Here is a 24,158-nt window from a genome sequence, read left to right on the forward strand (position 1 = left end):
GTGTGTGTGTGTGGGGGGGGGGGTCAGTTTACATTTCTGGTGCCGCTTCCGGGTTTCATCAGCTAGCAGGCAAAAAACAGAAAACATAAACACAAGAAGAAGAAAAGCCCCTCAGCGCAACTTCTGCTGCCACTTCCGGGTTTCTTCAGCTGAGAAGAAAGAACTACAAACAAACAAACACAGAGAGAGAGAGAGAGAGAGAGGGAGAGAAAGACAAGGCCTCATCCGTGCTCCCACTTCAAGGTTTCATCGGATCGTTATTTACTGATTATTTCGGGGTGAAAAAAAAAAGAGGGGGGGGGGCAGACAGGTCAGCATTTGTTAATACTAGTAGGCCGGCGCCCTGTGGTTGAAAATATATTTTATCACGTAAAGCTCTTCCAAACAATCACTTCTAACTGTTAGATATATATTTTTCTAGATGCTCTACCGACGAATTACTGATATTATTGATAACTAATTGATTACCAAAGAGTTGGATCTTTGTTGATTACTTCTCTGTGTTGCTGTATGATATTAGTTGCGTTTCCGTTTTGATGCCGTAAAGGGATCTTTGAGAGAAACGCGAATAAAGAAAACCTCGATCCAAAAGGAGGAAACTGCACTGTAGAATGCCTATATATATTTTTTTTTTACTACTAGTACTTGACTGTTGATGTAGTACAGTGTTCATTTTTTCTGAAGTTACGAGATGTGCGTCCTCGGGCGGTGATGCGCCGGTGCGGGAACCGGCCCGTACCGCTTCCCCGAGCACACGCATGGTGACCATGAACGGGAATTAGCGTGTGTGTAACGCACGATTTTATGTACACACTCTAGTACACACACATAATACGCAGACTTCACGTATGCATACACATCCAACCCTCGGATGCACGCCGCTCGCACTACTTCATACGCGATTTTGCGATGCTCTCTCGCCGGGGCAGCGTGTGGTGGAAATCTACCGAGCGCAATCGACAGCGCTTACTGTACATATATCTGGCGTGAGCGCTTACCAGTATCATCAACTCACCGGTACCGTGCGTGTTCATGTATCGGGTCAGTAACGACCTGTCATCTTTTGACAAAAAAATCGAGCTAGATTCATAGCAAAACATACACAAATTGTATGGCAGGCGACGGTGGGAGCATCATGAGGCCCTCCAAGATCATTTGACAGAGCTGAGGGTGGGTGAAAATGGCCCTAATCACCAGTAAATCAAGGGTAAAGCTGAAATATTCGGCTGGGAAGAGGCAAGAGGATGCGAAGAAATCGCGCGAAGAGGAATTGGACGATGTGTGTGTAGTGGGTTATGCCTGCAAGTTGTTCCGCGATGATGCCCGGGCAAGGGAAATTGACCGAGGTGGTCATCTTATCCCATGGATGGGTGACAAAACACTTATGATTGACAGGTAAGTAATTTTGAAGTGGTCACCTAATTTTTTTTTTTAAATAGCAATTTTATAATTCCCGATGTATCGCTCAACATCAGACTGCAATAATCGGAATGGCAAAGAACTAAACCTAGTGTGAATGTCGTGAAGTTAGGGCCTCGGGCCGGGCCTAGCCTAATTAAAATGTTTTTGATATGTTCAACTTCTGTTTAGTGTAGAATCTAAATTTTATATGTTATAGCTAGGTACCTAATATACAGTGTATATCTGATGTTACAGTAGGCCCCACTCACAAGCTGTGCTTCTTGGGGACTATGTTTGGCTTGGTTTTCAATACAGTGTAGATTGAATTGAATTGAAAAAAGTAAGAATGCAATTAAATTTACGTTACTAAATACTGTCGTACTGACACTAATGTTTGTGTACCATGTAGTAGGCCTATAATAGGCCTACGTTAGAACGTTTCAGCAGATGGGACACAGTCACATAAGGCCTATTGCGGTTTTAAAATTATACAACGTTACACACAGCAACAGTAAAATAATAAGTTCAATGTTCATATCTCTCTTCTACAGTGTAGCTGTAATCCTCGTCAATTTGTACCATTACAATTTACGCCTGTTGTAACTTGTAGTATAGAACTAGTAGGTCTAGAAGAACTTGACTTTCATCATGACATGAGACTGCTGAAGTTCTGTTTTGTTTTCGAGAAGTTGCAATTGCTTAGACCTCTATATGACTCTATGAGAACCTCAAGACTCATATAGCATGTCGTGTGCATTCACACACAAAATTAGTACACAGCACCATTACTACAGTCCAGACTTCCTAGTGGACAGTACCACACAGCACCACATGCACGTGCACATGATGCTTTTCCACAGTGTAGCTAGTACCATGGTACCTACTGTTGGCATGTGGAAGGGGTCCAGAGAATATTGTAATTTAATACTCAGACTGCCAATCAGATCAGGGCAAACCTCTAAAGTAGAAATATGACTGAGTAGAATATTCTAGTAATGTGTTGACTGTTATAACACTGTTAGTGTTAACTACAGCTGTACAAATGTAGTAGGCTTTGGTAATAGTGTTGTGTGAAATCTGTAAGTGTAAAAGTGGAAATTTTCGCGGTGTTGATATTTATGCGCATTTCGCGCAACCCGAAACTAGCGCAAAAATAAAAGCACACGAATATTTTTACTTGCCATGTGCTCCAGTAGCTGATGTCTTGTACTCTTAATTCCGCGGAATTAAAAACACGCAAAACTCTTCTTGGCAGAACACGAAAAATCAGTCTCGCAAAAATATCAACTTTTACAGTAGTCTTTGGGCAATCCAGGAGGCAGTGGTTAATGATTTAGGGGCCACATGCAATTTTGACCTCAATTTTTTTTTCATTACTCCAGTTGATAGTTCGGTGTACAGAGTCACATGTAAACGACCCCCTCACATGCTTAATATTCCGTACGATGTCATTAGGATGCAACTTTGGCCATAATTATGAAATTATTGCAATAAACGTTGCTGAGTGCATGTAGAAATTATGAATGCCAGTTTGAGATTTGCTTGCTATACTCATCGTTCTGCTGAAATTAGCCAGCAAAAGACATGAACTGTCACTGCACTGCCGGGGTATGCTTGCTTCTGTAACGTTTATTGGACTAGGCCCCATTTGTGCCAGAAAATGGACTTGCGATACTGTAATTGTATCTTCACATCAAATGCAAGTATTGTCCAAAATTTTGTGTTTGATGAGAATCAAATGCAAAGATGCATTTGACTTGATTCTTCAAAGTTGCGTTTGATATTTACGTACAAAAGTTGAGTACGATTCGCGGGACGTGTGTTTGATTTTTCGAGCTCTCACTGCTGGGCTCAAGAGCATTGTGTTAGATGCCAGCTTTCTATCACAGTATCAGAGTGGCTGGCTAATTTCAGCAGATAATGTGCGTACGCAAGGCGTACGTGTACGTACATGTATTTGTATCGGCGAGTACGAGCGAGTAGCAAATAGATGTACACACAATGTGTGATTTTTGTAGGTAACAGGCAATATTTATGGCAATGATTTCGATAATGATTGCCGAATTTAGATCGCAGTGTTGAAAAGCAGAAACATGTCAGAAGACATTTCTGTAACCTAAAATATAATTGAGTATAATTTTCAGGTCAAAACAGTGTGTGGTCCCTAAACCCTTGGATTGCCCCTCAACCAAGTTCAATGATTGGTATTTAAGTACTAGAGGTGCTACTGAGTTAATCTACTCTAGCTATACCACAGCCACAGAGCACAGTAATATATCTACAACATGACAACAAAGTTTTCAAAGAGGAACAACAATTTAGATTTATTGTAGATTTGTGTGACATATATGCAAAATAGAATCGTGGCATACATGTATGAAATCTGGTTTAGGAATATTGGGCTTCCATGAGAATGAATTCAGTAGTGTACTCATTCCAATCGTATGGAGCCTTCTAGCGATGCATGAACAGTCCAATATTGTTTTTTTAGGAGACCTTTTGTTTGTTGTTTAGGAGCTTCTTCAGCAAAGTTTTGGGGTTGTCAGTATTCTCTTTGTGATTTTTGTGTATCACCAAGACCTGTGCAAAAGTACACACACACACACACACACATGCACACACACACACACACACACACACAAAAAAAAAACAAAACAACAACAACAACACTGATGGAAAGTCACTACAAACTGATATTGGTACTTGCCGGTATGCTGTCTTTTATCAGCAATTCTTGTAGCAGTGTCTCCAATTTCTAGAATGATGTGTTGTGTGTTGTGGTATAACAGATAGTGTAGAACCTTGATTTTGAAATTTACGTGTAACATCCATGATGGGTAAATGATACAATACATAAATTCATGATAGGATGGCAATATGAATTAGGTATAAAGATGCATTATAGCCTTACTACAAGATTTTAGAAAACCTCTAAAAACTTGTAGTGAGCTTTGCAAGAATATGTAAGAGTATTAGGCAATTTCAGACACATTGCTTGTGTTTGGTACCTAACATTCATTTTTGGCTCACAAACGGCACTGTTTCACTTCCAAAGAAATGCATTGTGGATTACTGCAACAAATTGAATGAGTAGCAAAAATGCATTGAGGGACCAGAGGGAGCTTTGCCTAATATGTAGAAGAGATGCACGTGTTCAGAGTGCTGCATTGAGCTGCTTGGTTTTCAGCTGCTGTGTGAGTAACTCTTTTTGGCTGGGGGGTGACCTCGAGCTGACCCAGGAACAGCCATGATTACCCCCCTCCAAACAGGGGTCCAACTGTTGTGAACTTGACGCGTTTGAAAGGAGACACTCTGTAATGCAGTGTGAAAATATGTGGACCATGTCAACCATCTTCCTTACTTTCTCTGATTGTTCTGTATCAGGTCTGATATTGGCCTTCAGAATTAAAGAAAGCGAAAGATTTATTTATACACCTTGAAAGAAAACCAGCCTCTTGTAACCTCTCACACCCAGTGAAACTTCAATTTCTCATCTCTTTGTCCATTGTCTGCAATGGATCGCCTCACATTATCTCCTGATGTATTACAGTATTATATGTATGATAGAAACTGACTGCATAGTTATGTGAAACCATGATATATGTACAACCTGTACATTGTATGTACCGGTTTTATTGTTGCCATAACTACACTGTACATCACTTTCTAACCTTGAGAGTGTTTTCTAGCTTACAATGGACACTGTGAAAAATAACTCTCATTGTTGACCTTCCAGTACATAACATTTTTTATGCCTCCGCCACGAAGTGGTGCGGGAGGCATTATGTTTTCGGGTTGTCCGTCCGTCCGTCCGTCCGTCCTTCCGTCCGTCCGTCCGTCCTTCCGGACGACAAGCCTGACGGAATGAAGGCCATCTATTGTGCACTATTGTTCTCCTAGCCACACAAGCATACTCTCGTTAGCACGTCCGTCCGTCCGTCCGTCGTAGCGTCCGTCCGTCCTTCCGTCCATCCGTCCGTCTTTCCGTCCGTCCGTAATGAATTTTGTGGACAAGGTAACTATCAAAAGCTGTTGAGGTATCCTAATGAAACTTGGCATGTATGTGTATTAGGGGGTGAAGTTGTGCCTATCAACTTTTGGGTGCACGTGCTTAAGGTCAAAGGTCAAAAGGTCAAGGTCAAATACATAAAATTTCACTATTTCCACCATATCTATGCAATGCCTGAAGATATTTTTTTGAAACTTAGTGTATACATGTATTACCCAACTTAGATTCTCTGGTGAAAGTTTGGGTCATGAGGTCAAAGGTCAAAAGGTCGAGTAAAAGTATTAAAACTTCTTTTTTTTCTCTGTAAATTGGAAAATTGTTCAAGGTATCTTCATGGAACATAGTATATACATGTACTGACTGGCAGTGATTGTCTAGAGAATGTAGGGTTCATGGGGTCAAAGGTCAGGGGTCAAAGGTCAAGTACAACACTTCAAAATTTTACTATTTCCCTCATGTTCATGCAATGCCAGCAGGATTAGTATTCTTTTTTTTACACTTGGTGTATGCATGTGTAACCTAATAGAAATTCTCTAGAGAGTTTTTTTTCTTTTTCTTTTTTTATTGCCTCAAAGGTCAAAAGGTCAAAGATCAAGTGAAAGTGCTGAACTAACTTTTTCCTCCATATCTCGGAAGTGGCTCAATTTATCGTGAAACTTACTGCATATCTATGCATGTTCTACCTGAAAGTGATTATCTTATGAATTTTAGGGTCAAAGGCCAGATGAACATGGTAACAAATACTATTCAGTACAGAAATTGCACTTTTTCTCCATACCGGTACCATGAAAATTACTCATTGCATTAAATGTATGAATGGGTCAAAGTCAAGTTAAAGTCCTTAAATCCCCAAATACGTGTACATGCTCTCCTATTCATCCTATTAAACCAAGGTCAAGGAAGGTGAACATTCAACACATTTGTGACAAACTTGTCATTTCAATATTTTGCCAGTTTTGTGAAAATGTAATCACACATTGTCCACATGAACTATCTAGACCTATTAGGAGAATCATGCATTATGGCGGAGGCATACCAGTCGCCATAGCGACATTTCTAGTTTTGTTTTGTTTTTTAGTAAAATGAGAGGATGATGGATTTTTGTGTGTGTGAGTTTCTTGCTGACACAGCATGCAGTTGGACTTCTAAACAAAGAGATAGCAAAGAATAGCTTTCAACATGTATGTCAAGTATGGAACCTCAAGTTTTACTGTATTATGGAAAGTGACACATCTACAATAGGTACGATGTACTCTATCTCATCTGTAACCATGGACCTACAGCTGTAGCAGAGTAAGAATTAGTTTCCTCTATTCTTGAGACCTAAAGATGCAGCTAATAATTTAACATACTGTTGAAACAAACAAAAGCAAGCAAACACACTACACACTCACACACACACACACACACTCACACACACACACACACACACACACACACACACTCACACACACACACACACACACACACACACACACACAACAAAACAAAAAACAACAGAAAAAAACAAAACAGCCTTTTCTGTTATGTGATTAAAAGCAATGTGTAAACTAGCCTAACCAATGCAAAGGGGCCAGCAGGAAATTGCAGCTTTTTACTGAAATGATTTTGTACAATTCAAAGAACACCGTCAGCCAACAGTGTAAAACTACCCCTGAGATCACTGTCTATTGTTTACAAAGGAATTTATCTAATGCGATGTACAATGACACATTACACATGTGCATGTAATGCTCAGTAATTTTCCATAATACATCCCACGAGCTGATACACTCATTTGCAGGCACAGTAGAGATGATTAGTGTGTACATTTGGGGCAGAATGTGGTTGATGAATAGCCCTAGATTGTAGAATAACTTATGTGAAAGATTGGGATTTATGGAGAGGGTTAAGTATAGAGTCATTCAAACTAAGTGTATAAGAAAATGTTATAAGGTCAAGGATACACATGTACTTTTACAATAGTTATGTTCAGACGACAAGCCCTAACCTCGAGAATAGGAAACCTCGAAAGCTCTTGCCTCCTAACTTCGACGTGCGTCCACATGACGAATCTTAACCTCGAGGTTAAATTCCTGCCCCTTTCAGTGCGTTGATTTTTGTGTCCACACGGTGCAACTACGAGTGTTAACCCCCCTGCGGCCCGTGGTTAGAGCGCTAACCATAAGATTTCTTTTGGCTCTTAACATCGAGCTAACCTCGAGGTTAGCTAACTACGAGTGCGTCTTCATCGTCCCTAACTACAAGCTTAACCTTGAGGTTAAGGCTTGTCGTCTAAACGTAACTAATATATGTAGGTGTTATGACAGAAGCCATCAATATCACTGGCTGGCATTGTACACTGCTTGCTTTTATGGGACAATTTGGTAGATTTGTATTCAAATAAGATAATAGCATATTAATAACAGTTTGTGTAAGAGGAGACATATTCAAAAGAAGTCACAACTAATTCATATTTAATAATCAATTCATGTTTGTGATGTGCTACCCACAAGCATATGACCTTTTAGAATGGCAGAAGAAGTCCCTGAAAATGAAATGAGATTATTTTCTGAGGTTTAAATGGTCTTTCAGATTGTCATGAAAAGAAATGCATTCTTCTTTTCCCTAAGAGTCATGGATATCTGTTATCTTGTGTGTTTGTCTGGTATGGAATTAGGCATTAGGAATTTAGTCAAAGGAAAGGTGTAGATTAAATTGAGTACTCAGTATCTGCTCATCAGGTTGCAAAACTGTTATTAAAGGTCATCAATTTCCACTCATATTTCATGTCTCATTTCTCTCTGTGTATGTGTTTGTGTGTGGGTAATTCCATGAAGTTGGGGCAGTGTCCATGTAGCATCGTGATATTTGAAAAATACATTTCAGCATAACTCAATATTAATTATGCTATACATTTATTGTTTGTAAGCTTTGTATTTGCATCGAGGCCACACATTTTCCTGGAAATTTTGTGCTATTCAGAATCAATTTTGATGAAGTTATTAAACAATATGTAACGGTGTCCTGTAGCATCGTGACGTGTCCATGTAGCATCGTGGTATTTTAAAATTTGGTCCTAAGAGACAAATTATGGCAATTAGCTTGACCAAAATTTGATGCAATATGCATATTTACTAGATTAGTCAGATAGCTAAATATCTCAAATTTCCTGCACACAGTTTTAATTTTAAAAGAAAATTACAAAATGTATCACGATGCTACGCGGTGTCCTTTTTTGTGACATTTGGTGGACACCGCGTAGCATAGTGACACATTGTGTAATTTTCTTGTAAAAGTAAAACTGTGGAAAGGAGAGTTAAGATATTTAGCTACGCTGTATCTGACTAATCTAGTAATTATGCATATTATATCAAATTTTGGTCAAGCTAATTGCATTAATTTGACTTTTAGGACCAGATTTTAACTATCACGATGCTACATGGACACGTCACGATGCTACAGGACACCGTTACATTTTTAAAAAATAACTTCATCAAAATTATGGAGTCTGAATGGCACAAAATTTCCAGGAAAATGTATGGTCTCAATACAAATGTAAAGCCTATAAACAATATATGTATAGCATAATTAGTATTGAGTTATGCTAAAATGTCACACTTTGTGCCCCAACTTCACGGAATTACCTGTGTACATTGTAGATTATGTGTGTATACTACACATGTACACATACAGTTGATTAATTGCGCATGGAAGTTGCAAGGGAACATAATGAATAGGACTACAGTACGTAGGTTGAGCAGGTTCATGTATTTTTTGTAACTACAAAGTAAATATCTCCATGCTTTTTGTTTTATCTTTGTGTGTGTGTGTGTGTGTGTGTGTGTGTGTGTGTGTGTGTGAATATCGAAATACCAGGGCTCCCACACTAACTCTTTTTTTCTCTCTTCAAATATGCCCTTCAGGCAAGTAAAATTATCACCTTTCATACTTTTACTTGCCCGAAACTAAATATACACACCGGTAAACCTTAAAGGACAAGTCCACCTTCATATACATAAGGATTGAGAGAATGCAGCAATATTAGTAGAACAGATCAGTGAAAGTTTGAGGAAAATTGGACAATCCGTTCAAAAGTTACGAATATTTTAAGTATCTGCGCAGTCACTGCTGGAAGAGAAGACTACTACAAGTGTACAGTGTATGATGTCACATGCGTACAACTACATAAGGAAAATAAAAAGAGAATTTCACAAAACTTTACTTTTTAAATAAAGTGCACATTTCCTCGACTTGCTACTGATGTATGTTAAGGGTAATATCATTCCCCCTGTCTTCTGAAAGAGAGAAGTCGAGTTTTCTTTTGTTATGCGAGAAAAATGGAAATATGTTGAATTTTCTTTATTCTTTCTTTATATCGTTGTACTCATGTGACATCACAAGCTATAGTAGTCTTTTCATCCAGCCGTGACTGAGCAGAAACTTCAAAAATTCATAGCTTTTTAACAGATTGTCCGATTTTCCTCAAACTCTCACTGATGTGTTCTGCTAATATTGCTGCATTCACTCAACCCACATGTCTATGAAGGTGAACTTGTCCTTTAAAGATAGTTTGCTTTACCAAGGCCTTTACATCTACACTTTGTATGTGTGACTTTATGGATCGACACATTGCACCTCTGTGACACATAACTACAGCAGTGAATTACACAGTGTACGCACATGTGAGCTGCAGCATGTAGTGAGTTACTCCCAGCAGAACTTGTGAATTTCGCCCCTTGGGTGTCTGCAGTGGGTTGATGAGGAAACCATTGGACCTGGATCCCCTGCATTGCTTCCTCTTGAGCAGAAAGAACACACAAGTCCAGTCTTTTGATTTTAGTTTAATTTTGGCATTACTTTAAGGAGAATGAAACCCGAATACAGCGTGGTAGTACATTTATGGATTGAGTAAATGCAGAAATATCAGTAAAACACATCAGTGAAGTTTGTGGAAAATCAGACAGTCTGTTCAAAAGTTATGAATTTTAAAGTTTTAGTACAGCTGTCATTTGATAAGAAGACTGCAAGAATGTATGATGTCACAGTTGGACAAGAAAATAGAGAAAATCATATAAAGAGAATTCCACAACAAAACAAAACAAATCATTTTTTATGAAAGTACAAATCACTTCCACTTGATACTGACGTGTTCATGGTAATGTTATTCCCCCTGCCTTCTGATAGAGGTATGTAATTGCTCTTTCATTGTGCTAGAAAAATGAAAATGTGTTGAATTTTCTTTATATTTTTTAAATATCATTGTCCAACTATAATCAGAGATTGCTGTAGTCTTCTCATCCAGTGATGGCAGTACCGAAACTTCAAAAATTCAAAATATTTGAATGGATTGTCCAATTTTCCTTGAACTTCATCGTTTTATTCTACTGTTTCTGCATTCAATCAATCCACACATTCATTGTATATTGGGTTTCTTTGTTCTTAATGGTAAACATGGATAAAGTTTAATAGATACACTGTATTTTATCCACTCTTTCATCTTGGATCTGATTTATAATAACAGAATTTTGGAGCTCATCTCCTCTGACACTTGTAGATTTTCATTTTCTACCTGCTGAATATGTGGCAATTTTCTGAGCCACTGCAATTAGTGGCCACACAGTGAAACTTTCATGTAATTATCTCCTCAGGGTGTAGGCAATGTGTTTATGTGAAACTATTGAAGCCAGCTCCCCTTTTCACTGCTCCCGCTGGAGCAGAAAAGAACAAGAATCCTATCGTTGGAATTGACTCTATAATATGATTAGGTTTTTAACATATTTGAAAGGATTGCTGGTTGGAAAAAAAAATTAATGAAAAAATAGGAATTTTAGAGGTGCTGAGTACTAATTTGTCTGTCGAAAGGTTGGCAGCAGTGCTCTGCTGTTCATTAGATTGTTATATTCTGTTTAAATTTCTTTTTTCCTGTCTGACTTCATTTGGATTGCCTTTGTCTTGCTGTTTAGATTGATAATCTCTTTAAAAAATGCATATAGCTCTTTACAAGCAATGAGATCATTAGCAATTCAAATGCTTTGATTTGTAAAAGGAAGGTTATTGCATTTGTCCCACATGTAAAGTCTGAATTGAACTTAAATGTAGTAAACAGAGTAGTTAACAATTTTTGTGTAATTTTATTCATTTAATCTAGAAATTAACCCTGAAATTGATGACATGTGTAGAATGTGGTGATTAAAGCAAAAATTTGAATCTCCATACAGAGGAGTATTCTTATTTGAATCAATATTATCTCTAGGGATGTACCTGGTCAACGATTGTTTTTTTTTTTTTTGTTTTTTTTTGAGTGTGGCCCGAATATACATGTAACTGTTAATGTGCACAAGGTGTACTACAACGTAGATGACCCTATACTGTAGTTGTTTCAATGCCATCATCTCAGCCATTAATTAAAATGCAGCACTCTTCTAAATGAAGAAAGCTAGATTTCTAGATAAATCTCAACCCAAGGATATTACAGAAGATCGAGGAGTAGACAGACATTGTGAGGAGGCAAGTGGTGAGAATTCCAACGCTGATTCTAAAGCACGATATGACAGTCAATGAGGTTATTCAACAAATGCGTGTGAGGTACAGGTGTACAATAGTTCTTGTACTTCACGGCATTTGACCGCTCAAATTAATGGACCACTTGCACCTGAGACCAACTGTTTTCCTCTAGTGCTGACTCACAGAATCAGTTTTATTTTATGTACCGTACCTGGTACATGTAATTTTCTGTTGTGTGCTGGAAAGTGTCTTGTGTTATGTACAGTGTATTTAGCTACTGCAGGGGCAGGCAAGACTGGGGCAGATCTCAGGCAAGATCATACTGCTGTAGCTTGTTTCAAATAAAGAATATAAATGAATGAATGAAATAATACAAATGAATATGCAGGAAGATTAAAGATGTACCAAAGGTAATGTTTACAGATGTTGCAAAATAAAGTGGGCTATTGTCATCACAAACATCGGGATGCTACTTTTGTATTTAACTTGATAGAAGCGAGTTAACTGTTGGCGTTGCTGTAGTGCAATTCCAGAGTGATTCTATTCTTCCAGCATCTTTCCTAGTGTGCATTGTATTTCATTTGTTGTTGTTTTTTTTCGTTTCAGCTCAGAAAGATGTAAGAAATTCAAAAATTTGTGAAAGACAAATTCTGAAAATATCATATGACAAAGTAACTTGAACTCTGACCGATAATAGTGTCAATGGTCTATAGTGTTGTACAGTTCTGTACAAGCTGTGTTTTCCCATTCACACAATGCACAGTCTTCCTTTGAGAGATACAGAATGGGGAATATCCATAATGCTGTACAGTGAGAGAGGACATAACAATGATTACAAGCATTGCATTCTTGTGTCATAATATGAAAAGCAGTGACCTTGATTTCGATGTTTGTTTTTTTCAACTTCATTTCCCTCTTTTTTTGGTTGAAAGTGGTCTTTTACCTTTTTTTTTTTTTTTTTTGGGGGGGGGGGGGGGAGGATATTTAGCAGTGGTTTTGTCACCCACACAGCAAATAAACTGTGTCTACTGAGTCTTTACCAAGGTCTTTTGGCGAGATGAACGTCAATTTCCATGGAAAATTACTGGTAGTCTGTCTGTCAGACTCGTCAATTATGTTGCTGGCAAGTTAAGTGTTTCATGCATGATGCAAGTGCATGATCACGAATGTTGCACAACTTTATCCAGCCTGCAAAGTCGATAGCAACCAACACATTGGTGAATGATAGTGTGCACAGTATGTGTACATACTCATATGTACACAGATGGAATTCCTCTTTGGTCTAAAAGCTATGATTTATATGTCATTTTTTGAGGACAGTGACTTTTTGTGAGTGGAAATGATAGAAGGAACTAAATAGAAACAGGTATAATGTAAATAGAATTATAGAATGTCAAGTTGATGTATTAGGTACTGTAGGTCAAATGTCGATGTACTTGTATTGTTAACATGCTTTTCAAAGTTGTGCTGAACTTTTATCAATTTTGATGTTTATATTGCTCTGCTCAAATAGAACAGCACAATGTCACTGTTATATTTCACTCTTTGATTTAGAAAGAAAAAAGAAATGTGAACATTAAAATTCTTGATTCTGTAAATACCACCAGAATATCTCCTGCCGGGGCATGAGAGCCATAAGAATGTGCTTTGTGCCATACTCTGTCAATCAGTTTACTTATGAGTTTTTCCTGAGTTCAAAAGTGAGTACCCTGTGGGCCGATGTAGGTTTTAGGTGAATTGGCAGGTACCACTGCCACTGAGTGATCTATATTCGACGGTGATCTACATTGTATACTGTGCATGTTTGATCTGTGATATTGTATTATACGTGAGTGGCGATGTTGATGTCGCATGTGCACATGAATGCACTCATAGGAGATGGGCGTGAAGGTGTTAAAGGTAAACAAGGCATGTGTGTGTATGTTTGGGTCTGTGCATATGTGTGTGTGTGTGTGTGTATCTTTGGGTGTGTGCGTATGTGTGTGTGTGTGTGCACACAAAACGAGAGTGTAACAAGTCAGCAGTCATAATGACAAACTCAAAGTCATAAGGTGTTCTTTTTTTTTTTAGAGTCGGAAATACACATTTAAAGAAATAATTTCTAATGTGATCTCGTTGTTCTCAAATTTTGATATTGCAATGATTAAGTTGTCTTTAATTAAAAAACAGATACAATGCACACATAATCCCCCTCCCCCCCCCCAAAAAAAAAAAAAAAATTGTAATGAACAGTGATTCAAACATTGCCTTCATGTGGCAGACCTTGAGATCCCATATTTTCTATCAGACTGTCCTGAGTATTTGTGTGTGTTAACAAAAGTTACTTCTAATGTACTGTATGCGGTATGCTAATTCTTTGATTTTTAATGCTAATTTTTCAGTTAGGCCTATGTGTGGAGGTACCTGGTAGGTGAGATACACGCTACATGTAGTAATAGTCAAGGGAGTAGTATATAGGCCTATGCTCTAGGCAATTGGAATGAAAAAGATGCAATGCTATTTTTAGAGTCAGTAAACAAAAAAGTAAACAAGAAAAGAGGGCTTGTTGGTTTATCAAAATTGTGAATAGTGTCAATTATTACGTTCAGACGCCAAGCCTTAACCTCGAGGTTAGGGCTTGTAGTTAGGGCCTGTGAAGATGCACTCGTAGTTAGCTAACCTCGAGGTTAGCTCGATGTTAAGAGCCACAAGAAATCTTATGGTTAGCGCTCTAACCATGAGCCGCGGGGGGTCCCCACTTGTAGTTAAGCACCGTGTGGACACAAAAATCAACGCACTCAAAGGGGCAGGAATTTAATCATGGGGTTTCGTAACCTCGAGGTTAAGATTCGTTGTGTGGATACACGTTGCAGTTAGGGGGCAAGAGCTTAACCTCGAGGTTAGGGCTTGTCGTCTGAACATAACTACTACCATGGATGGAAGAGATAAGTTAATCAGGCTGGAAGAGAGGCCAAGTCTCTTCCTGACCAAGTCCACTTAACTGTATGGATTGTTTGTACACAGAGAGCAGACAGTAAATAACCTTGACACAAGGTTATAGAAAGTGAAGAGCACCACTATTGGCCAGTGAGTTATTTTCCATCAGCTGGGTGCCTTCAACGGTTCACCGGCCGGCTGGCCAGCAATGTGGAGGTTCAGGTCAGTGGCTCTCTGTCAAAGAACAGGTCCCTGTCTGGAACGTTAAGTGTGCCAGCTTCCTTTCATTTGTATAGAACAAGTAACAGTCAGCCGTGCTTACAAGTGATTGTATGCTAATAAGTGACCTTTGATCCAATTCAGTTTCTGCTCAGCTGTGCATCCCCTGGAAGGCTACGTACATGTTCCAGTGCAGCTTTAAAGGGGAAGCGTCATTTCGGTTGTGCATTTTTCTTTCCTCCTTTAATCTGTGTTTGTTGTGGTTAGGATAACTGTGGCCTGTAGCTTGCTCTCAAGTACAGGTTTGGTGTTTTACCAAGTTTATTCTACCACCAGACGACCTGTCAATGGGGATCTTAGAAAGCAGAAGTAGTTAGAATGAAAAATGAAAAGAAAAGAAATGTCTTTTTCTTGCCTCTCACCATATTTGTGCTCATGGCAGATTTAGGCCTACCATTTTCTGACAAGCAGAAAGGTATATTCCCCCAGTCTACTATGCTTCTCTTTTCTTGTGCTTGTATGCAACCACAGTTCATCTCTCAGATCTGTAATTACAGAATACAGTTTAGATCCTATCACCAAAACTTGTGCAGTGACAGAGAAGCATGGCATATACTGTAAATATAGTGCATTGCTCACTGGTGTATTAGTTTGTAATCGTATGTCCCCAAGATGAATATTCATGCTGCGGCTGGATATGACTATAAGAATCATAAATATCATAATTGTCATTGCCCTCCTTATTCTTCCATAACTACACACAATTTAACTGACTCTACATTTCGACCCAGGTAATAATTTTCCCGGTATCGCATCGCAATTTGCTATGTAGTATACCCAGATTGCTGCACACACCATGTTTTATGCAGCAGTTTTCTTCCAAAGGAGCATACAACATATCATTACCATATGAAATAATTATTATTCATCAGCTGAATATTGTAGATTTGAGTGGGAACATTGTTTCCTCTGACCAACTACCAACTCTCCCATCTTTGCCCATATTTCAAGCTTTAGAAAGGTAATTTGCATTGTATGTGTGCAGCATGTGCTTGATTGATAACTCCTCTATCATCATACAGTATACAGTGTACAACATACATAAGGCTATCATTTACCTATCATACTACTCTCTAAATTCCTTAGATTGGAAGTCAATCTATAAGATGATGGTTAGGGACAAATCCAAAATTATGCTTAAAAATTAGATTTTCAACCTAATTTTGGATTTGTCCCTCATCTCAATCTAAGGAATTTAGAGAGTATCTACCTGAGGGCTACTAAGTATTTAATGATATTCTATGCAGATATGCCGATTTATTATATGGAAACACTTCCGAAATTTGTAGTCTTTTTGATCTTTTTTTAAAAGATTTTAAACTTTAACCTTAAAGACAATATAAAGTTTGGGTACCTCAAAAGTTTCCCTGAGTTTCCTTGTCTTAGTTTGTGTTTCAGGTTAAAGTACCTTTCATATAACTAACACTGAGACTTACTCGCCCCAAAGTGCTCTCATGTCTTAGTAATCATGCAATAATGGCTTCGTACAATACGTGTATATTGATTGTCGCTATACTGCGTCGAGTTAAATTAACGGCTCGTTCGAATTTTTCAGAGCCCGCTCTGCTCTGGTACAAAACCATTAATGCATAATTACTAAGACATGAGAGCACTTTGGGGCAAGTAAGTCTCACAGTGTTAGTTATATGAAAGGTACTTTAACCTGAAACACAAACTAAGACAAGGAAACTCAGGGAAACTTTTGAGGTACCAAAACTTTATATTAATATCTGTAAGGCAAGTAGCAATGTGTATCCAATCCAACACCTAACACTTTGGCCCAAATTCATGAAGGTGGTACAATTGAAACCATGTTTTAGACCATGGACAAAGACTGTAGTTTTGAATGAGGCGCTAAGTGTCGCATGGCCCATTTCGTTACAAAATCAGTCATTTCGTTTTTATCGAAATGATCATTTCGTCGGCGAAATCGATGAAATGACTGATTTCGTTAATAAAATAGGCCATGCGACACTTGGCGCCCCATACAAAACTACAGTCTTTGTCCATGGTTTAAACCATGGTTTCAATTGTACCTCATTCGTGAATACGGCCCATGTGTCAAAAGTTTCTCTAAGGAAATGCTTCAAGTGTTAACAAACAGTGCTTAGATGAGGGGAAAAGTACTCACACACGAAGACACAATGATGGAAAGTGCATAGAGAGTTGATTCTCAAGGCCACTGTCACCATGGATATGATTACAGTAGGTACATTGTATAAGTATATCCAGGCCGAGATATTAATGGTCTGTTTAGTTTTGATCTGATTATACCTCTTACAGCATAAATGTTAGTGATTGCAAAATTGGCTGGTATTGTGTTTGATCTACTTGCCATTTTATTAGGTGATCCGAGTATCCTCTCGGATCACCTTCTGTATCTGTACGGATTCTTTCTTCTTCTTCTTCTTCTTTCTTTCTTTATTTCTGGACAAAATTTGTGTATCGATTAGCTCAGAAAATGTTCTTCCTATCAATTTCAAACTTATACCATATATGTATCATGTCCCAAAGACGACTGGTCTAATAAAATCATAGTGATCAGTCGACCGTGACGTCACTATGACGTCATTATATGAAAACACATTCTCAATCATATCTCATCAATGGAATGGAATTTTTCAATGAAATTTACGTCACATATATTTCAAGTTATGCGCATTCTACTCATATTCTCAAAATTCATATTTTCTCTTAAACGCGCGCGTACGCGCGCGTTGAAATATTTGTATGCTCCAATCGAGCTCAAATTTTTTTTGCACACGTTTCAGACCATTTGGAGCATTTTTTGAAAAATTGAAAAAATCGGATAGACGCGTACGCGCGCGCACATATACGCACGCACAGCTCATATGCAACTGAAATTTCCCGTTTTTTTTAACGTTTATCGGATGCCTGAAATGCCAAGTAATATTTCTACCAAGTTTCAAGTCGATCCGACTCAATATGACGTCATACGGGCCCGTCAAAGTTGAAATTCCGCGCGCGCGTCAATGGCGATATACAGTGCAACAATGCCAAAAAAACCGCCAATTTTAAATCCGATATTACTCGTCAGGATGGACGGTGACTCCCCATTTTCTTTTTATATTCTGAAAGCTGATGAGTTGTACATGTCATTTCATGGGTTGGCGATGCTGAAAAAATGATTAAAAGATTTCAAATTTCTTAATAAAATAAAAAAAGTAAATTTTCAAAATGACGTCATCAAGTTTCAAGTTCACTCGAGCGTATTGCACTAATCCTTTGCCAATTTCCACCCAAATTTCAGTATGATGTAGCTTATTAAATACTCTTTCATTAATGTAATAACAACATTTTGATTGGATGACAGCATCACCTCGTAAAAATGGATTGAAAGTAATCTTGTCAAATTTGACCAGTTTACGTGTTATCTCTATGGGAGTGCAGTTTTTCTGGAAATGAAAATTGACATGACTATCTTTATCGAGCACTAGCTCCCTTATGCTTCGGTGAATTTCTTCCAGATTTTAAAGGACAAGTTCACCTTCATAAACATAAGGTTTGAGAGAATGTAGCAATATTAGTAGAACACATCATTAAAAGTTTGAGGAAAATCAGACAGTCCGTTCAAAAGTTATGAATTTTTGAAGTTTTTGTGCAGTAACCGCTGGATGAGAAGACTACTGCAGTGTATGAATAACTTAGATGTCACATGCGTACAACAATATAAGGAAAATATAAAGAGAATTTCACAAAATTCAATCTTTTGAAAAAAGTACACATTCCCCTGACTCGTTACCGACAAATGTTATGGGTAATATTATTCCCCCTGCCTTTAGAAAGAGGCAAGTTAAGTGCTCTTTTATTATGCGAAAAAAGTGAAAATATGTTGAATTTTCTTTTACATTTTCTTTATACTGTTGTACGCATATGACTCACAAGCTGTAGTAGTCTCCTCATCCAGCGGTTCAAACACAAAAATTTAAAAAATTCATAACTTTTGCATCGATTGTCCAATTTTCCTCAAACTTTCACTGATGTGTTCTACTAATATTGTTGCACTCTCTCAATCCTTATGTTTATGAAGGTGAACTTGTCCTTTAATATGTTGTAGCTGAGACTTTGGGCTATCGATAATGTGCCCTTTATTTTTTCATTTGATGTCGGCATCACGTCCAAAAACTTGGTTGAAATTAAAGCTTATCTTCGATGTATTGAGATATTCCTTTCTTTTTGCAACTTTCTTTGCAATAACTCAAGAAAAACAAGCTCTATAAGCATAATATTTTGCACATGTTTAGTTCATGTCACGTACATTATTTCATAAAATAACAACTACTTGATCAGACACCATCTTGGGTATGTAAATTAGGGTCAAAGGTCATAAATGTTTTATCTTGTATCTTGGTGAATACATGTCTTATCTTTCCCATATTTTGCACACGCAGAGACCATGCTACAAGAATCATTTAACAAAATAACCACTTTTTGCTCAGATGCCATCTTGTCTGTGCAAAGTGGGGTCAAAGGTCATATGTACTTTTTTCCTCTATCTTCGTTATGACGTGTTATCTCTATGGGAGGGAATTTTTCTAGATGTGAAAATTGACATGGTTGTCTTTATCGAGAACTAGCTCACTTACCCGTCAGTGAATTTCTCCCAGATTTTAATATGTTGTAGCTGAGACTTTGGGCTATCGTAATGTGCAATGTGTTTCTTAATACAACATCAGCATCATGTCAAAAAACTTGGTTGAAGTTAAAGCTTATCTTCGATGTTTTGTGATTTTTTTTTCTGAAACTTTCTTTGCAATAACTCAAGAAAAACAGCCTTTATCACCCCCATATTTTGCACATGTTTAGTTCATGTCACGTACATTATTTCATAAAATAACAACTACTTGATCGGACACCATCTTGGGTATGTAAATTAGGGTTAAAGGTCACAAATTGTTCATCCTGTATCTTGGTGAATACATGTCCTGTCTTTCCCATATTTTGCACACGCAAAGGGCATGTTACAATAATCACTTCACTAAATAACCACTTTTTGCTCAGATGCCATCTTGGGTGTGCAAAGTGGGGTCAAAGGTCAAATATACTTCATTCTGTATCTTCTTTAGTGGATACGGAATTCGGTACCAAAGATGGCAAGTCTGACTTCTTTTTCTAAATGAGAATCCAAATATCACACGGCCAATGTCCCCTCAACACAAATGAAACCGGTATGGTCATGCCTATTGGGATCAGGACTCAAATCATTGATTTTCGAAGAGATCGGATCACCTAATTTGTCAGTGTTGACAAATTTCCGGTTCTAGTTTTCTTAGTCCCTGCACTTTTGATTAAAAAAAAAAAAACCAGTGAATTGCAGGTTGCTGTTTTCTTGTAACCATGGAGATTATTGCCACTGGAGTTTTACTTCTTGCCTGTAACCCGAGAGATTGCTGTATAAAATGTCAAGGATCGCTTGCTCTGCAATATCTGACAGGCATCTAGCATTAGTTTGTTGCAGAGATTTTAATCAGTCTTGAAACTTGTCAATGTATGATGAGCAGATATACAATGGGTATTTGCCTTTCTTTTCGCAGAAAAAAACACAAAGAAATGAGGATTTGAAATGAGGATATTCATTTCAGTTGAGTGGCCATAGTAGAAAAGCTTTTATATTATATGTTTTGATTTAGAATAAAGTGATCATATGCCAATGCTTGTAAGTTCTGCGTTGTGATGTGCAGTAGACCAAGCACTTTTTGCTCAGGATGTGGTGGTTATTGGTTCCCAGAAGTGTTAAGAATAATAACACTGGTGATCAAAAATACATTGTACATGTATGTGGATACTAAAAAAATGAATAAATCCTATATCTGTAAATCCTGTGTGTCTTTGGTGAAGAAGCCATCACATCTATGGCTGCCATGCTGTAATCTAGAAGGAATGGTTTCTGTACTGGAATCTATGTTAGTGTGTCTTTCAGGATGAAGGGTTGTGTGTTTTTGACCAGTGTAGCATGTGGTACAAGACCCCTAAAAGTGTAGACTCACCCTGGAAAGTCACACTACTCATGACACAATAGTAGTAATGAGTTTGCGTGACTGAGAGAGAATGTTGTGCTGACAACTGACACTGCATTCATCATTTGTACAATGTAGTTTAATCCTACCTGTAAGAGTTGCAAGGACCATTGATACCCCTTATTTATTACTGACATTGATGGAGACAAGGCTTGCTAGGGTCCCGCATTTCTGTGCTTTTCACAGAGGAGAATTAAATCTTTAAGAAATAAAAATTTATACATTTTTTTTCTTTTCTTTTTCCCCTTTGCCCTCCTCTTTTTTCTGTCTCCAGATATGATGGAAGAGGACACCTCCACGACCTGTCGGAGTTTGACCGGGCCGGCTGGAATGAGGAGACTCATCTCTCAGCCGAGGCTGCCCGCATTGAGGCTATCTGTGATGAGGAACGCTACATGGCGCTGCACACCGACCTGCTGGAGGAGCAGACCAGACAAGGTACTACTAGACCAGACAGTTTGGCCACCCTCTGCTCTGGAGGGAGTAGTCCTCCTTGGGTAGAGAAGCACACAGGGAGCGGGGAATAATTTCCCATTGCAACTTGCGTGGTTAGATATTACTGTAAAAGTTGTTAATTTTGCGTACAGATATTTTGGCGATTGAGGAGGTCACAGATATTTTCACAAGATGTTTTCATGATTTGACACCAAGGATATCTTATGTGCACTAATGCCTGTCTGTTCGCGATATTTTCGTGTGTTACATTCGCGGCCCAAATTCGCGAAAAGAACAGCTTTTACAGTATCCATCAGTCAAATTTCAAGGACCATTCAACATTTGCACAATGAATTAGACCTTTTTAATCCAAGGTGATTTGAAATTCAGCATTTCAAAGACTTAGTGCAAACATTCAAAAGGTCATTCTTTTGGTTTATTACTGTTTGATGGTGATACATGACATGTGTTTTAAATGACGAAGGTCATTTCCAGGTGGAGATTGGGTTTGTAAAGATTAGGGGGAGGGGCTTATCACCAAAGAGGGCGGGCGACCTTCTGTAAATGTTATCCTCTTTAGGCTCGGCAAGTAGAACCTCTGAAATCGATCAAGAACTCTCGTTGAAGATGATGTCCTTCGCAAATTGTCTTTTTGTCATGGCGATTCATTGCTGATGTGGAGGAATGATGTTTAATGGAAACATTTTGGTCTCAAAAAGTTAGCCAAAGTTTTGGTATTATTGAGTAGATGCATAAATTTGCATCTGAGACTTTGATATGAAGCAAAAGAAAGGGTTCGTGTCACAAGGAGCAAAACCAGGAAAAGAATCGTCCACTTTTGCCATGAAATGAAAATGGAAATACACTCTTGGATTCATTTCCTGTTCTCATTAAACATTCAACACAGGCGTGATGTTATGTCTCAAAGCTTTCTGTGTTATGAAGAAGGCATGCTACTCTTTGTGTCTCAGAATGCTCTGCATGTGTTATAACAATTGTGAGGGGTGGGGTGGGGAGGGGCTCCTTATGTGCTGACTTATAATACTTTAGCTGCTCTGGTGAAATTCTATGGGTGTTCCACCTTGAAAATTGACAGCCCCTTCGAATGAGATGATTTTTAGTGCGGAAGGGAAGCATTATCAAACATTGGCCGTGGTCGCACTAGCAAAAGATAGAGAAGTTTCGCGATCTTTACAGATCTCGAAGTTTTGCCAGTTTGACTGCAAACTTTTCATGAAACTTCCCACTCAAACTAGGGATATAGCCGCAGTCACCTGGCAAAAGATCTCGACCATGATCTTAAACTTCACGATCTTTTGCCAGTGTGACGGCGGCTAATGTGTAGTAACATTTATAGTTATGCTTTTTTTTATATCAAACATTATTTCTTTATTATGTAATCATAATATTCATTATGTAATACACACACATGCACACACTGTATTATATTTGTGTGTGTGGTGTGTGTGTGTTTGCTGAATGATGCAACATGATTGGGCATTGATATGCAATATTACAGGGCACAGGGAAGAATTATGGTTGGGAATGCTAGCTCTCCCCCGCTCTTGACTCCATGGCCCGAATTCACGAAGGTGATACAATTGAAACCATGGTTTAAACCATGGACAAAGACCGTAGTTTTTTATGGGGCGCCAAGTGTCGCATGGCCTATTTCGTTACAAAATGACCATTTCGTTAACGAAATGACTGATTTTGTAATGAAATAGGCGATGCGACACTTGGCGCCCCATAAAAAACTATGGTCTTTGTCCATGGTTTAAATCATGGTTTCAATTGTACCACCTTCGTGGATTCGGGCCCATAAGTCAGTTTACATATCATCAGAATGACTATTGTTGTAGGGAGGGATGTACAGTCTGACAATGTGAAAGTTATAAAAGCTGATTGCAGCTCAGTACTAGAGACCATGGACTATCAATCCCGAGGCCCCTGGTTTGGGTCCCATGGCAGAGGAGGTTGTGCTTATACAAATGTACATGTAGGCAGAGCACTTTATCCTCATTACTGTAGTCCTTTAAGGGGACTTGAAACTGTTGATCCCTCGATTGCTTGGTTACAAGCATTTATCGCTTCCTTGGCAGCCACATTAAGCAGATCAGTTCCATTCAGTTCGACATTTATCTTGAGTTTGTAACTGTATCTCACAGTGTAGTTGCGTTTCATACTGAACAGAAACATATTGAGTTGTTACCTGCAAAACTACTCACACACTGGCTTAGTTTCTGTTAATGTTTTATTTTATGCTAAGTGTAAAAGTATGATTTGTATTCATTATTGCAGTCATTTCAGGTTAAACTGCCACATCCATCTTAAGATGTTTGTGCCCTTATAGAAAGACAGTTTGGGCTGTCAGTGCTCAAAATGTGAGCATCATGAATATAGGCATATATGGAAATGGTGTTTGTGTTGCCTTACATGTTTCAGAGTGTATTTGCAATTATTGTAGGCAATACATGTTTAGAGTTATAAAAAAATAACAAAACAGAAATGAGCCATCTTATCGTTCAGAGCCACATTACATTTCACTCAAAGGGTGTATATTTTGGATGTGAGAATGGTTGTTTTACTCTCTT

The 24,158-nt window shown here is 38.2% G+C and overlaps 1 protein-coding gene across 1 annotated transcript; it reads left to right on the forward strand.

The window, feature by feature from the left end:
* Nucleotides 1-1,075: 1,075 nt before the first annotated feature.
* Nucleotides 1,076-21,656, forward strand: LOC139718736 (splicing factor, suppressor of white-apricot homolog). The gene is made up of 2 exons (XM_071630204.1): nt 1,076-1,395; nt 21,404-21,656. Exons 1-2 carry the CDS (start codon nt 1,181-1,183, stop codon nt 21,654-21,656), a joined length of 468 nt encoding a protein of 155 aa, XP_071486305.1. The 5' UTR covers nt 1,076-1,180.
* The last annotated feature ends 2,502 nt before the right edge of the window (nt 21,657-24,158 follow it).

Source organism: Diadema antillarum, unplaced genomic scaffold (genome assembly GCF_040938485.1).
Source record: "Diadema antillarum isolate AM-2024a unplaced genomic scaffold, OU_Dant_1.0 scf00000008, whole genome shotgun sequence".
Taxonomy (NCBI): domain Eukaryota; kingdom Metazoa; phylum Echinodermata; class Echinoidea; order Diadematoida; family Diadematidae; genus Diadema; species Diadema antillarum.